This window comes from Microtus ochrogaster, chromosome 4 (genome assembly GCF_000317375.1).
Source record: "Microtus ochrogaster isolate Prairie Vole_2 chromosome 4, MicOch1.0, whole genome shotgun sequence".
In the NCBI taxonomy this organism is placed as follows: domain Eukaryota; kingdom Metazoa; phylum Chordata; class Mammalia; order Rodentia; family Cricetidae; genus Microtus; species Microtus ochrogaster.
In genome coordinates this window covers 79,166,399-79,180,146 of record NC_022011.1, presented here as the reverse complement: position 1 = coordinate 79,180,146, position 13,748 = coordinate 79,166,399, and the positions used below count along the sequence as shown (strand labels likewise).

The 13,748-nt window shown below is 41.5% G+C and overlaps 1 protein-coding gene across 2 annotated transcripts in view; it reads right to left on the bottom strand.

The window, feature by feature from the left end:
* Positions 1-13,748, bottom strand: part of Cers6 (ceramide synthase 6) — a 240,530-nt gene that overhangs the window by 27,138 nt on the left and 199,644 nt on the right. For both annotated transcript variants that reach the window (XM_005346512.3, XM_005346513.2), the window contains exon 8: positions 11,737-11,843. In XM_005346512.3, coding sequence (XP_005346569.1) covers positions 11,737-11,843 — 107 coding nt within the window. The remainder of the gene's footprint in view (positions 1-11,736; positions 11,844-13,748) is intronic.

Sequence of the window (13,748 nt, the reverse complement as noted above, 5' to 3'; positions counted from 1 at the left end):
ACTACACACACACTACACACACACACACTACACACACACACACTACACACACGCACACACTACACACACACACACTACACACACACACACACTACACACACACACACACTACACACACACACACACACACACACACACACCTTTTTGGGGTGTGGGAGTGGGAAAGACGTTTGTTAAAAGCATTAGCTGACATTAAATTGCACCAGTATTGATAGCTTTGCAAAAGCCCAGCAGAGCCACAGAGCCCAGCGCTGACTGCATAATCAACATGCCACACTTTTATGGAAGACACATTGGTCTTGCCAAGCAACAGCACCCACACAGGTAGGAACCGGTTCACAGGAGAAAGCATGAGCATACATGCTTTGGTTTGGGGGCAACTCACTCTTAATTTTTATCTCCTAAGGCCTAAGTTTTGTTTTATTTTTAAAGGGCTGCTCTGTCTTATGCTTAAGAAGCTGAAATTACAGTGTCATTTGCTAGGGTAGTAATTACACGTAAGTGGGAGAACTTTTTAAAGTCAACAGTAAATGCCTTCGGCTGTGCGCATCGCAGCGTGACTCCCATACTCCCACATTCTGTAGCAAGAGACAGCAAATGAATCAACCCTTTTGAATTCTTCCCCAAATGTGCTCCAGATGTGTATAGATAGATCACTAAATATAAACTTAATTGCTTTTTTTCATTTCTGTCCTACTGCTAAGCAACTTTCATACCAAAGTGCTTGACAGAGGACGAGTTCTTTACCACCACTTCTTTTCGGAATAAAACCAACTGGGTTTCTCTGAACAAAAACTTACGGGTATGGAGAAGGAACGTAAGCAAATATGCTTTCAAACACGCCCTGATTAACCCCGCAGACACTGACAGACGGGCTCTCACTGCCAAGGAGACACGCTTGCTTCATTCAGGATCAAGTCATTCACTTTTTTTTTTTTTTCGAGACAGTGTTTCTCCGTAGCTTTTTGGTTCCTGTCCTGGAACTAGCTTTTCTAGACCAGGCTGGCCTCGAACTCACAGAGATTCGCCTGCCTCTGCCTCCCAAGTGCTGGGATTAAAGGCGTGCGCCACCACCACCCGGCTAAGTCATTCACTTTTAAAGTGGCACAGGGTATACCAAAGATACAAGTCACTGGGACTCCCCCCTAACCCATTGCAGCTTTCCTCTTGGCAGTGAGGAACACAGGTGGCTGGCAGCCTCCAGCTGCAACACCTAAAACACACCCAGTGTTTGAGCCAAAGCATGGCCTTCCTGTCTGCAGTACCATCTTTCTTTGCTTCCATAGGCCCCCAACTTTTAAAGCAAGTAGGCCATGTTTCCTACCTGTCCTTAATTACCAAGCACTCCCTGCTCCTCAAATCCCTTGCAGTCATCACGTCATAAATATTTCTTACTAGAAGTTCATGACCCCTTCTAATTGCCAAACTGTAGGATCCAGAAACTTCAAAACTAGAAGGTATCTGATACCTCTTCCGATTTTCCCTTTAACACATGATGATCACACACACATGACTTCAACATCGTGACTGTGTTGTTTTGCCTTGGCTTCCCCTAAAGTATTCAATCTTTCAGTTTGATCATATGACTGGTATGTGTTTGATACCTCTCTATATATCAAGTATACATGTATTACATGCACCTATCTGTCCATATCATATAAAACAATACCAACAACGGACCACTTTATTTTAACTTATTGTAAGGAATGTAGGTCATAGACAAAATCCCAGCTGTGAGTGGAGCTACTCTGAGAATTAGCAAACTTCCATTACCTTGTTCAAACCTTTGAAGTATGGGTAGGAGGCAAGTTAAAACAAAACCAAGAGACACAGATACAAGTCGGTTGTCTGGTACAGGCAACCTCAATTCCAGGCCCCTACACACTAGACTCGATACAATACAGAGTTTAATACAAGTTATCAAGAGACTGCATGTGGGGAGGGCCAGTCACTGTAGGAGGATTAGGGAGAGGGCACAGCCTTAGGAGGAGAAAGAAGGGAATCTCTGCTGCCTTCAGAATGTTTCTGCCTGGCATGTTGGAATGGGCAGACAACCTTTATCACAACAATTCCCGAATCAAGATGCAGAGTAAATGGTAGAGCTCTTTGGCAAGAAAAATCAGCACCAGGCACTGTGCATGGAACTGGGCACATAGGGAGAAGGAGACAGGGCTTCTGCCTTGCTGGAATTTATTCTTAAATGTCAAGGGGTGAAAAAAAGAGCTAATGACTATCAAATACTACTAGGACAGTGCTTTAGGCAGACGTCAATGTGGCTGCCATAGGCAGCAGGGGACTTCTCTCCATTTAAATGAGAAGGGATGCAACTGCATAGCCAGGGAGAGAAAAGGAGGTTAAGGCCCACGAAAACTCACTACTTAGACATCAAGGCTCCGTTTCCTCGGTTCCCTTTCCCAGCAGCTGTAACCTATTTCTGGGAGTGACTGTAAGCTTAATGCAAAGGGAAGGGTGCTGACCCTTTCTGTAAAGTGATGACTTTGCAAACTGTGCTCCTAACGTAATGGGGTTTCCGGGAACAGTGGTAATGCCAAGGCTTTCTACACAGAGATATTTTCAGAACCTCACACACCCCGAGAATGGATGGAGTAGGACACGTTCAAGTGGTCCCTTCATGTCAACTTCAAACGTCCTTTGCTTTCTCACTATAGTGTTTGACTATAGAGGCAGACAAGATACAAAACACCCTTCCGTTTCTACCAAAGATGAGGAAAATCTGGTGAGCTAACAGCTCCACTAATGGAAGTACATTAATTCATGCAGAAAGTAGCTATATCTTTGTTTTGTTTATTTGTTACTGGTTAAAACGCTTAATAATAAAATAATTTAAAATATTTTACTATTTGATGTTTAACATTCTTAACACTAGTTAAGAAAATTATCATTATTATTTGTGTGTGTGTGTGTGTGTATGTGTGTGAGTGTGTGTGTGTGATGTTAATGTGTTGGCATGTATGTGAAGACCAGAGAACAAATTTGTGGAGTCTGTTCTCTCCTTAAACCAGGGGTTCTCAACTTTTCTAAGGTTGTGACCCTTTAATACAGTTCCTCATGTTGTGGTGAACTCCAATCATAAAATTATTTTTGTTGTTACTTCATAACTGTAATTTTGCTACTGTTATGAATAATAATGTAAATATCTGTGTTTTCCAATGAAAGAGTCATTTGCCCCTAAGGGGTCACAACTCACAGGTTGAAAACCACTGCCTTAAATATTTATGTGGGTTTTGGGGACTCGAACTCAGGTTATTCAGCTGACATGCCCACCTTTTTATCTGCTGAGCCATCTGGTCAGCCCCTTTAACTAGCTTGACTGTGGACTTCAACAGGTGTAGTAGGGTAAGAGACTATACCCAGACAGGAGAGATCAGCCCTTCCTAGATGTTATGTTGATAAACATTCACACAAATTTCTTATTTGATTAATACCTACTGCTAGGCAGTAAAATTATAGTTAATAGAAATTCTATTTCATTAGCCATCTTCCACTGAATTTATACTTCAATTAAAAAGATAATCTAAAATTCTTAATTAAGAAAGTACTTCTTAACTGCTCAGAATTTTAAGAAATTTGGGACCGTCTCATAAAGACTATTACTCGGGCACTAACAAATGAAATATGGTCAATACTATTCCTTTGAACTTGTTTCTCAGTCTTTTGGGATAAGTCTTAATAACTATTTCAGCGAGTTCTACCCCAAACATCTCCTCATAACTATTAAATATAGAACTCAACTATCACAACACAATTATGTGGGCTACCAACAACTCATATTAAACATTCATTTATTTCATGGCAATTCATCTTAAGGTATCAGTTAGGACGATGCAGGACACGATGACCCATAAGACACAAGAGTGTGTGAGAATTAAGTGTGAACTGATAGCTTCTCAACTCGAAAGAAGAATCAGGACAGTTAAGCCAGGTTTGACATGCATTGTGCTGAGAGGTCTGGGGGTGGTAACACATTTGAGGTTGGGCACCTGCCACAAAAGTAAGTGATCGGGAAGTGATCTGGAAGGACGGAAGAAGTCCTTAATTCTGTGTGGGGAGTATTGCAAAATACATTGTATTTTCTTGTTAACAAAATCTCTAAAGGCCTGGGGAGCATCTCTCCCCATCTCCTGCCACAGAATTAAGAATAACACCCACGCATGTTTCTGCTGAAGGTAGACAAAACTCTCTAGGGAACATGGCAAGGCTAAACGTGTGTAGGGTGTTACTCCCCCAACCATTTTTATCTTACTTGAATTCTGAATTCTTTCTCTAATTCCAAGTCAAATTCTTAATGTCTTAGTCAAAGCATTGGCAAAACTCTTCCTTAGAGGGCCAGATAATAAGTATATCATGCTGTGTTGCTGATCACTGCCATAACTGCTCACCAGTGGCACCACAGCAGACAGCAGCCACAGACAACACAGGACAGACGGGCCAGGCTGTGTGCCAACAAAACTTTCTTTATAAAAATGAGCTATCTGCTGCCTTGCCCTACAAGCTGTGGTTTGTGGGATTCAGCTAAAACTGCAAAGTTTACAAGAAGAGATACAGAGTCTTCCAGACCACGGCATTAGCATACAACTGGGTCTCCTCCAGGCGGTACATGAATGCCATTAAAACCAAGCATTTCTATATCTTTCCGATTCACTGAACACAGACAAACAACAATACAAGTTTGAGAGCACAGCTACCAAGGGTTCTCAAGAGCCAGAGGATAAAGCTTTTCCAGACTTGTGAAGGGAGACTAATCTGCTTCTTATCAGCGCCTCAGAAAAGCATGTAAGCCATGTTACTTTGAAAGATGTATTTTCAGAGAGGAATCAGAGAAAAGGCTGAGGTACCACTACGCATCTGGATGAGTTTCAGGGCTTGTGAAAGGAGCTGGTGAAGTCCCAACAGGAAGTAGCAGCGTGTAAAGGCCAACATTTCTGCTGTGGTTACACTCAAGGTGAAGGATGATGTGATTTTCCCAGAACTAAGGGTTTGATACTCGGGATGTGCACGGAGAAAGAACACCCACTCGGGTCTCGCAGGGTTCCTGACGACAGTGCATGCCCGTCCTTGGCTGGATAACGAACACGAATTGGAGCCTTCATGAGGAAAGAAGTGGCCTAACACACAGCTGCTGACTCTGAGAGTCTGTGAACATGGGTGTCTTTGAGTTAGTCACACTGGGGTTCTGGGAGAATGGCGCAGAGGGGTTCATGCTCAACACTACATGCTCCCTGAGTACTGAGAGAAGGTATGACTGACACAAGACAGTGTGGGTATCAGGACTGGAGAACGGGTTTCAGAAGTTTATTGCAAAGTGACTTATGGTTCATTAGATGTGGATAAATCCAAACACTATTTAAAATATATCAACTTGGCAATAATGGGACTTTTCATTTTAATAGTAATAGCATTTGAAAACATTATTTAGATGATACCCTTATAAAGTACCAACACAAACAATATTTTTCTCACTCCTTAGCTTTTCTGGTAAGATAGACATCACTTTACTGGAGAAGGTATATGCCTGGTCTTCAAACACACAGGGCGAGGAATACAGTGAAAGCCAATAGTTTCCTTAGCTGCACCATGTAGAGAGAGCCCGCCCTTTGGGGGCGGGATGGCCTCGGGCAAATGTTTATAAATTGGGGTGCACAGACGCTGGGCCCCCTTCCTGTTTCCTGTTTCTGGGCATTGCGGGAACTTCGGTTGCGTGAGTGTGCTATTTATATTAAAGTTGTATCATTTTATACCAATTGGCCTGTATTAATTCGATCCGCCTTCAGCACCATGTGACTTCTCTTTCAGAGTCCTTCAGCAATCCCCTTTGTCTTTGCCAGATTCTAATTCATGGGTGGTGATATATTTACAATATGGTTTCATGGGGGCGTCAGAACGTCAGGAAACCCATTTTAAATGACAGTTTACTTAACAACTTCTCAAAGGTATGTCTTTATTGGTGGCCTTAAAGAAGACAGCATTTTATTGCAGAAAGAAAAAATGAAAGATAGTAAGGGTTGATTGGACTGATATTAGGAGACCAGAGTCAGAGAGCTTGGGTGAATGACTAATGAAAGAATTTACGTTGCTGTATAAGCAGGGAGAAATTGTACTCAATGAATTCCGAAAAAGATTTAGGGAGATCAACTAAGCAAAGAGACGTGAAATCATTTGGAATTAAATTGTCATTTTGAGCCAGGCATTGTGCTAGGTGCTGTCATGAGACTGAGCACAATTTATTCCATGCCAAATTGAAATTACAGTTTCATAAAACATGGGAAATTGTAGGAACTTGAGGGGATAAACATGAATGGAGTACAGGAAAACAAAGGGGAATCAATGAAAAGGGTCATTGCTTCCAATGATGGGTGGGAAAAAAAATCAATTCAGTGAGCGTCCAACTACAAAGGGTAAAATACATACATTTTTGAGTCAAGGGAAACCAAGCAGATGTAACTTACTAAACTTTAAATGAAAGAGGAGCTATTAAACAAATATTTGTCTTGGATGATGGTCTGTCTATCATAATGAACTTTTGTATCTGGGCCCCTGGTAATTGCTGGTTTGATGGGAATAGTGCAGCAAGTATTCGATATGTACTCTTCAGGTGTTGGAATACTGATTATAGTGCCAAATCTTCCAAAGCATGTGATTATTAGGTTATAAGCATGTACTCAGAAGAGGTACAAATATGGAAGTCTTTCTAACTGTAGAAATCTTGGGGGGGGGCTCCTGAATTTGTAGATGCTATTTAATGAATGAGGAATCAAATTATACGTGACTATATCAGAAAGCAAAGAGTACATGATCAGTCCTGAGCCATTCCATAAATGATTGGATAAAACCAGTGAAGCAATAAAATACAAATACTTGGTACAGCTCTCCTACTTTTTTTTTTTTTTTTTTTGGTTTTTCGAGACAGGGTTTCTCTGTGGTTTTGGAGCCTGTCCTGGAACTAGATCTGTAGACCAGGCTGGTCTCGAACTCACAGAGATCCACCTGCCTCTGCCTCCCGAGTGCTGGAATTAAAGGCGTGCGCCACCAACGCCCGGCCAGCTCTCCTACTTTTATGCTTAGGGATAACCATGAAACCATGACAGAGCAAAGTTATTACTGAGAGTAGAAAACGAAAGCCAATCATTGCGGTTCCCAGGATGCTCATATTATAAACTCACAAGTCCAGGGTGTTATGTTCGTAAAATCACAAGATGGTGCATTGGTAGAGCACATGATCACATAGTTGAAGGAATTCATGAGCGCATTAACAAGATTATTTCAATGTCATCCTTTGCGGTCATCCCCAAAGTGATTACTTTGAAATATCAATGTACTGCTAATTTAAATTGTACAGGAACCTACATTCTGAAGAGCTGACACAACTTCCTTTGAGTTAACACAATCAAGTTCAGAGTCAGACACGACAAGCTTGAAAGAGGGGATGGAAAGAATTTACAATATTTATCTTGATTACACTAGGAAGGAGGAGCATAGGGTTTTTCCTTTTGTTGGTTGTGTGAGATATTTGTTGACCTGTGGTGGAGAACAGGAGTCGGGGTTAGGACCGGACTGAAGCACAGAGAACCCAGGCAGTTAACACTGCTGTGCAGACAGGGAGGGTACTCCTTTCAGAGGGTCTCCTTTTATTGGAACTATCTACGCAGCGGCTAAATTACTAGTTACAGATTCTTGTTAAATTAGACTCACTCTAAATAGGATGTCTTTATCAAACCCCTCCCCTCAAGGCTTAAGGACCTATGTGGAAAAGGAGGTGAAAATGTTCTAAGACTCAGGTGGTGGGTTAACTTCAATGAAAGAGCATCCTCCAGACCCCATAGGATACACATATGAATTGAGAAAGACCATGGCAGCACGCACAGGACCTGTACAGGTTCAAATAAGACAAGATACCAACACTGAGAAAGGGAGATGGACACCAAGTTCCATCCCTAAGCAAAAATCTATTTACAATTGAGAGTTGCTGGGAAAGGGAAAATCAGTTTTCTCCAATGGAGTGCCACTAAGTCTATCAGCCAAACACTAGGGCTGCTCAATGTAAAAATAACTCAGTGATATTTTTCTACACATTTGGTGCTGTTTTCCATTGGTAATTTTTTATCTTTCTTTTTTGTTTGTTTTGACTTTCTTTTTTCAGAGAGAGGCAACAAGAACACATTGAGATGAGTGTGTGAGGGGGGAAGTGAGGGAGGATATGGGAGGATTTAGAGGAGGAGAAGGAATAAAAAATATATTGTATGAAAAATTTAAAAATAGAATAAACTAAAACAGAAACTCAACTTTAAAGATAGGCACCACCTTAAAATGAAAAGATAAAAAGGGTTCTAGACAAATGGGATCAAGAAGCAAGCAGGCGTCGCATCCTAGTATCATAATAGAATCTGAACTACACTAATTAGAAGAGACAAAGAAGAGTACTTCATTCTAATCAAGGACTCGATTAATGATTGCTTTACCAGAGATATGTCACAATACTAAACACACATGCACCAAACTGTGCTGCACACAATTTCATAAATAGCATAATGAGATTAAGGACAGAGGTTAACACGAACCCAATAATAGTAGATGATTTTAGCACGCCAATAGATAGGTCAAGTGCGCAAAAAACAGCAGAGGAACCTCAGAATTCAATGATGTTTTACAGTGAATCTAACAGGTATCTACAGACACCAAATAATATACATTGTACTCAGTAACACATGGAAGCTTCTTTAAAACAAACCACATGTTGGAGCATAGAAGAACCTTATAAAAACAGAAACATTGAAATAATCTCATGTATTCTATCTGACCATTGGGTAGTACAACTTGAAATTGACAGCAAACAAATCTCTAGTAAATATAAACTCACAGAGATTGAAGATCTCATTACTGAATGACAAATGGGTCAAAGAAGAAATCAAAAATATTCCTGTAGCAAAACGTAAAAGGAAAACACAACAGAATGAACCCCGAGACACAGCACTAAGAGGGACATGCGTAACCCTCAGTGTCTATAATACAACACCAGAAAGTACTAAGAGACATGCACCAGAAAGAACACAGACAAAAGACGTAATGATGCAACTCAAGAATTCAGGGAAAAAAAGGAACATCCAAAACCAAACTCAGCAGATGGCAAGAAAGAATCAATATCAAGGCAGAAATGAATGGGACGGAAATAAAGAAAACAATACAAAGAGACAATGATTCTAAGAGCTGGCTCCCTGAGGAGATAAACAAGATGGACAGATCCTCGGCCCCACTAAAGGGAAGAGGAACAGAGGTCAGAGTCAGAGACGAACGCATGACAGCAGATACCAAGGAAGCACGGGACACCATGAGAACACTTTAAATACGTGCACTCCATGAATAAGGACTATATAAGAATGTATGAACTCTACCACTAAGCTATGTCCCTGCTCCTCTTCCCTGCCTCTTCTCTGCTGAGAGCAAGTGTTGGTGTTGTTTAGGTTGGCTCTAAACATGGGTAGTCCTAGCTTAGTCGCTTTAGAGGCTGGGATTAGAGGAGGGCGCCACCATTCCCCCTTTCCTGTTCTCTACAGTCTAGCCTCTACCTGCACGAAAGGTGCCTAAAGCAATAGATAAGAGTCCTCCCGATTCACTCAGGGCCTTGAACGCAGTCTTGTATACTGTAGAAAAGTACGCGGAAAGGGTAGGCACTGTATGGTTTATAGCATGGTATCTGAAAAGAGCAGGGCGACCTCTGGGAGGAACAAACGCAGACTGTGTAACCGAGTATGCAGATTTACCACATTGAAAAGTAAAAATGTATAAAGCGATTTGCCCTCAGGACAGGGAGTCATAAAACAGCTCCCACATATATCGGATCACCAGCGGGCAAGGCGGAAGCCACTCTTAAAGCTCATGTTAGGGCGTGAGGTGGGTGGGTACCAAATAATATCTGCTGTTATCTCTCGTGATGAGGTTGGAAGATCACATCAGGAAGAATTCAGGGAAAGAAATGAAGGAAAACAACACCTAGGAATAGCTGAAGGGATTATAGACGCTTTCTGTAGAAGATGGACTGGAAACCTGCACACCTAGAGAGCTTTCTACTCGAGAGGGAATGCACAGCACACTTCCTCTGTCTTCCACCAGGCACTTCTCTGAGCAAAGGAAAGAGTCACAGAGATCAGAGACTCTGATGAAACCACTGGTCCTCCGCGCCCGGAAGCACGTGCAAGCAATGCTCACACAAAGTATTCCACATACAGCTTAGAAGCCCGTGCCTTAGAAGTTATAAAGACCCAGAAGTCATCTTACAGAATAAAGCAGGTCTTTTTTCCCTGGATGCCAAAAGCAATATCCCTGTCCTGGAGGATGGATTGTACTTATGGCAAGCAGAGGGACTGGGGAGTCTGCAGTGGACAACCTGCAGGGTCTTTCCCCAAACAGTGTGTTAATTCCAAAGGAGTTTCAAAATAATTTCACAATATCAAGTATTTAAAACACAAGTTGTTACTGCTCTTTTTGTGAAAGGAGGCTGATCAGGAGCAACACAGACCATCAAGGGGCCAACCTGACTAACTGGATGTATCCGCAAAGATTTCTCTCCACTAACTGTGCAACCATCATAATAGTGAATTTAAGATTATTTCTTTTATTATAAGAAATAGAAAACTGTTTTCATAAATTGCTTTTCCAAATCTTGGCTACAGCCTGGGTCCCAGGTGCAACCTTTCCTGCAACCCTCCCCCTGCCACAGTACTTGCAAGGCATTTATACCAGGTTACAGAGACTTTTTGAAGCAGCTGGCAGGTCACTGTAGCAGGCGTACCTCTGAGTACCCTCACTGACTGTGAGATGGGATTTCTTGGCTCTGTGGACCTATGTTCTAGGTAATTCACCAGTGCTTAAACCCAAGAGCATTTACATGTTTCCTGGAGGGAAGAAAAGCAGGCATACCTCTAGCTTAACTCCTCCTTATACGAGTGCTGCCTGTTTCTTCAAGAGTAAGGGTCTTACTCAACTGAAAATGCGTTCCATCATTCTGAGACACCACTCCTTAAACGTTGTTTGAATTTCTTCTTTAAATGCTTATGACTAGTTATGGTAATAATTTTGAAAGATTCCCCCAACCCTGAAATAATTATAGACACATCATATTTAAGATTACGCTGTTTGAAAATGACTAGCCTAAGTGTCAAGGAGAAGACACGTGTGTCTGCCTTGTGATGGAAAAGGGGCAGCTGTGTCAACAATTCATTAATTCCAATCCTAATGATAGAACTACTCACTGATGGCCCCGGCATTATGGCTGCTAGTCTCCTGGAGAACACGATTGCAACTTCAAGTATTACATCTTCATTTTCTTACTTTATTCACTTGTCATTGCTCAAAATTCCCATTTAAATTGATCTTTCAAAATGGAAGGGACAAACGAGAATCTACCATCGATGGTCGATGTAAGGTGACAACACGGTCTGGAACTCATCAATTAGACTGGCTTGGGAGCCCCAGGGGTACCTCTGCTTTTTATCTCCCCAGTACTAGAATTAGAAGCATGTGTTAGTGTGGCTGCTGGGGGCTAAGCCCTGATCCTCCCTCTTGCAAAACAAACACTGCCCCAACAGAACGACTTTCCCTCTTCAGTGCTCCTCTATGGGCTATAAACGTCTTACAAAGGACTTCAGCGTATAATTCAGGAGAAGGGTGTTTGCAAAGTTTCTTTGGAGGGGTTGCCTTTACCAGAAAGAGTGCCATACTCACCAGAGAGGAAATAGGCCCAGCCGTGTGGTGACAAAAACCATGGCAAACATGACAAACAGAAGATCACACATTTTCTGAAATTTGGTATAATTTGCCATTTTGGCAGCCTGTAAGAGGAAGGAATGCAACTTATTCAATTAGACTGATAAAAGTTTCCTGCAGTATGCATGAGGCCACAGTGAGGTCTATCAATGAGGTATACCTTACCACATGCATAAAAATGTCTGTTACTTAAAAGTAGCACACATCACACCAGCAATTATAAATTACTCAAAAGTTGAGTGAAATGTGGATTAACCAAACTATAACTTTCACAGTTTTAATAAAACATTTAGTAACCTTAAAAATTCAATTATATGGCCAATTTCAGGAAGCAGAGGATGAATAAGAAACTTCTGCACTATGTGATGTTAGCAAGCCAGGGATAGCAATACAGAAACCACGTAACAGGTGATTACAGAAAGTCTTCAGAGACTGCACAGAGCCCAGAGAGCTTCTCCATATTTGTCTTCCTCCTTCCTGCTTAGAGGGTTGTGCTAACTTTAACCATCCCAGAAGTGCTGTGGGGAGATGGGGTCCCAGCTGGTTCCAACAAACTTAGAGATGAGGAGAGCATCATGACCATCGGGTCAGAGAATCTCTTTCAGTAGAATCTCTGACCATATTACAGGTTCATTTTCTAGATAAAATTTACTAATGTCCCAATGTCTGCAGGGAATACTTTTACGGCTGATGACAACAGTTTCAGTGATTTTTATGTATAATATAAATTAGTCCAGGGAGGCAACCATCCACCACTTTTAAAAGAGTCTAAGTAAGGTCAGGTGGGCCTGGAAGTGGACTGTTTTCTTCCTCACTCCTTGCGGTGTGCAGAGTCTACCGCACCTAAGCACTGTTACAAACAGTGGATCTCTTCTGCACACACAATATTCTTCTCTCTGACTTGGAAAATTAATTACTGGAAAGAGTGCTGATAGCATCCTCGGAGGCAGCAATTTAACGGTGCTAAGCAGTGCACGAAGCTATGAGAGAAATGTGTCTTAGGAGGAAATATCCTTCACCCGAGTGGAAGTTAAAATTAGGAGCTTTTAATTTCATGAATACTTGAAGTATAACACCACGAATTACATTAAAATAAAAGTACTTTCGGCCTTCTTCTGGCTAGGTGTTACCAACAAGTCATTCTCCTTTCACACTGACCCGCTTAGCAGTCACAAAGAAGCAACGGCATCAACTTGGCAGAGATGTGGGTGCTGTAAACCCTCCTTTTCAATCTCATTAACTGGACATTTCCAAGCATTCTCTATGATGTCAAAAAACAATCCAGGTTATGAAAGCCTTTTGCTTTTATGCCCCATACTTGGATTCTTGGATTAACTATCTTTTTTTTTTTTTGGATGAAAGTGGTAGATGACAGCTCAGCCCATATCTCTTCTCTCACAGCTCTGACTAAGCTGCACACCAGAGATTTCCACAGGAACTAACATGGGCGGCAGGTCCACGACTGAGTTCAACATGGAGCCTGAGGCATAAACATCCACTTCTAAGCACACACAGGACGAATTATAATCGAACTTCAGAAGGCTTCCTTCCTATTCCATCCATTTCTCCTTTAAAAAACATCCTGCATGAAGTTCAGCTTGAGTCACTTAATAATCGTGGCTGTAAACTATCTTCTGACTTATGCAGTTCAGAAGGCCTATCTTTGTTTCAAACCTTCAGGGGACCAGGATTTTTGATGAGGTTTTATTCTCAATTCAAACTCTAATTCACGGCCTCTATGAAAGATTAAATGTGTACATTTGTGCCTCCTATTGCAATAACAGATCACCGAGGAGACCTCTGTCTTTGCAGCAATAGAACCATTGCCTGGCAGGAAAAAAAAAACGCCAAATGACTCCAAGAGTCACCTCTACATGAGCTCTGTACTCTTTTAAAAGTTAATTTTGACCAGCTATATAATTTCTTAGCATAAAATGAAAAGGCTTATTTTATGCATATAACATCATTGA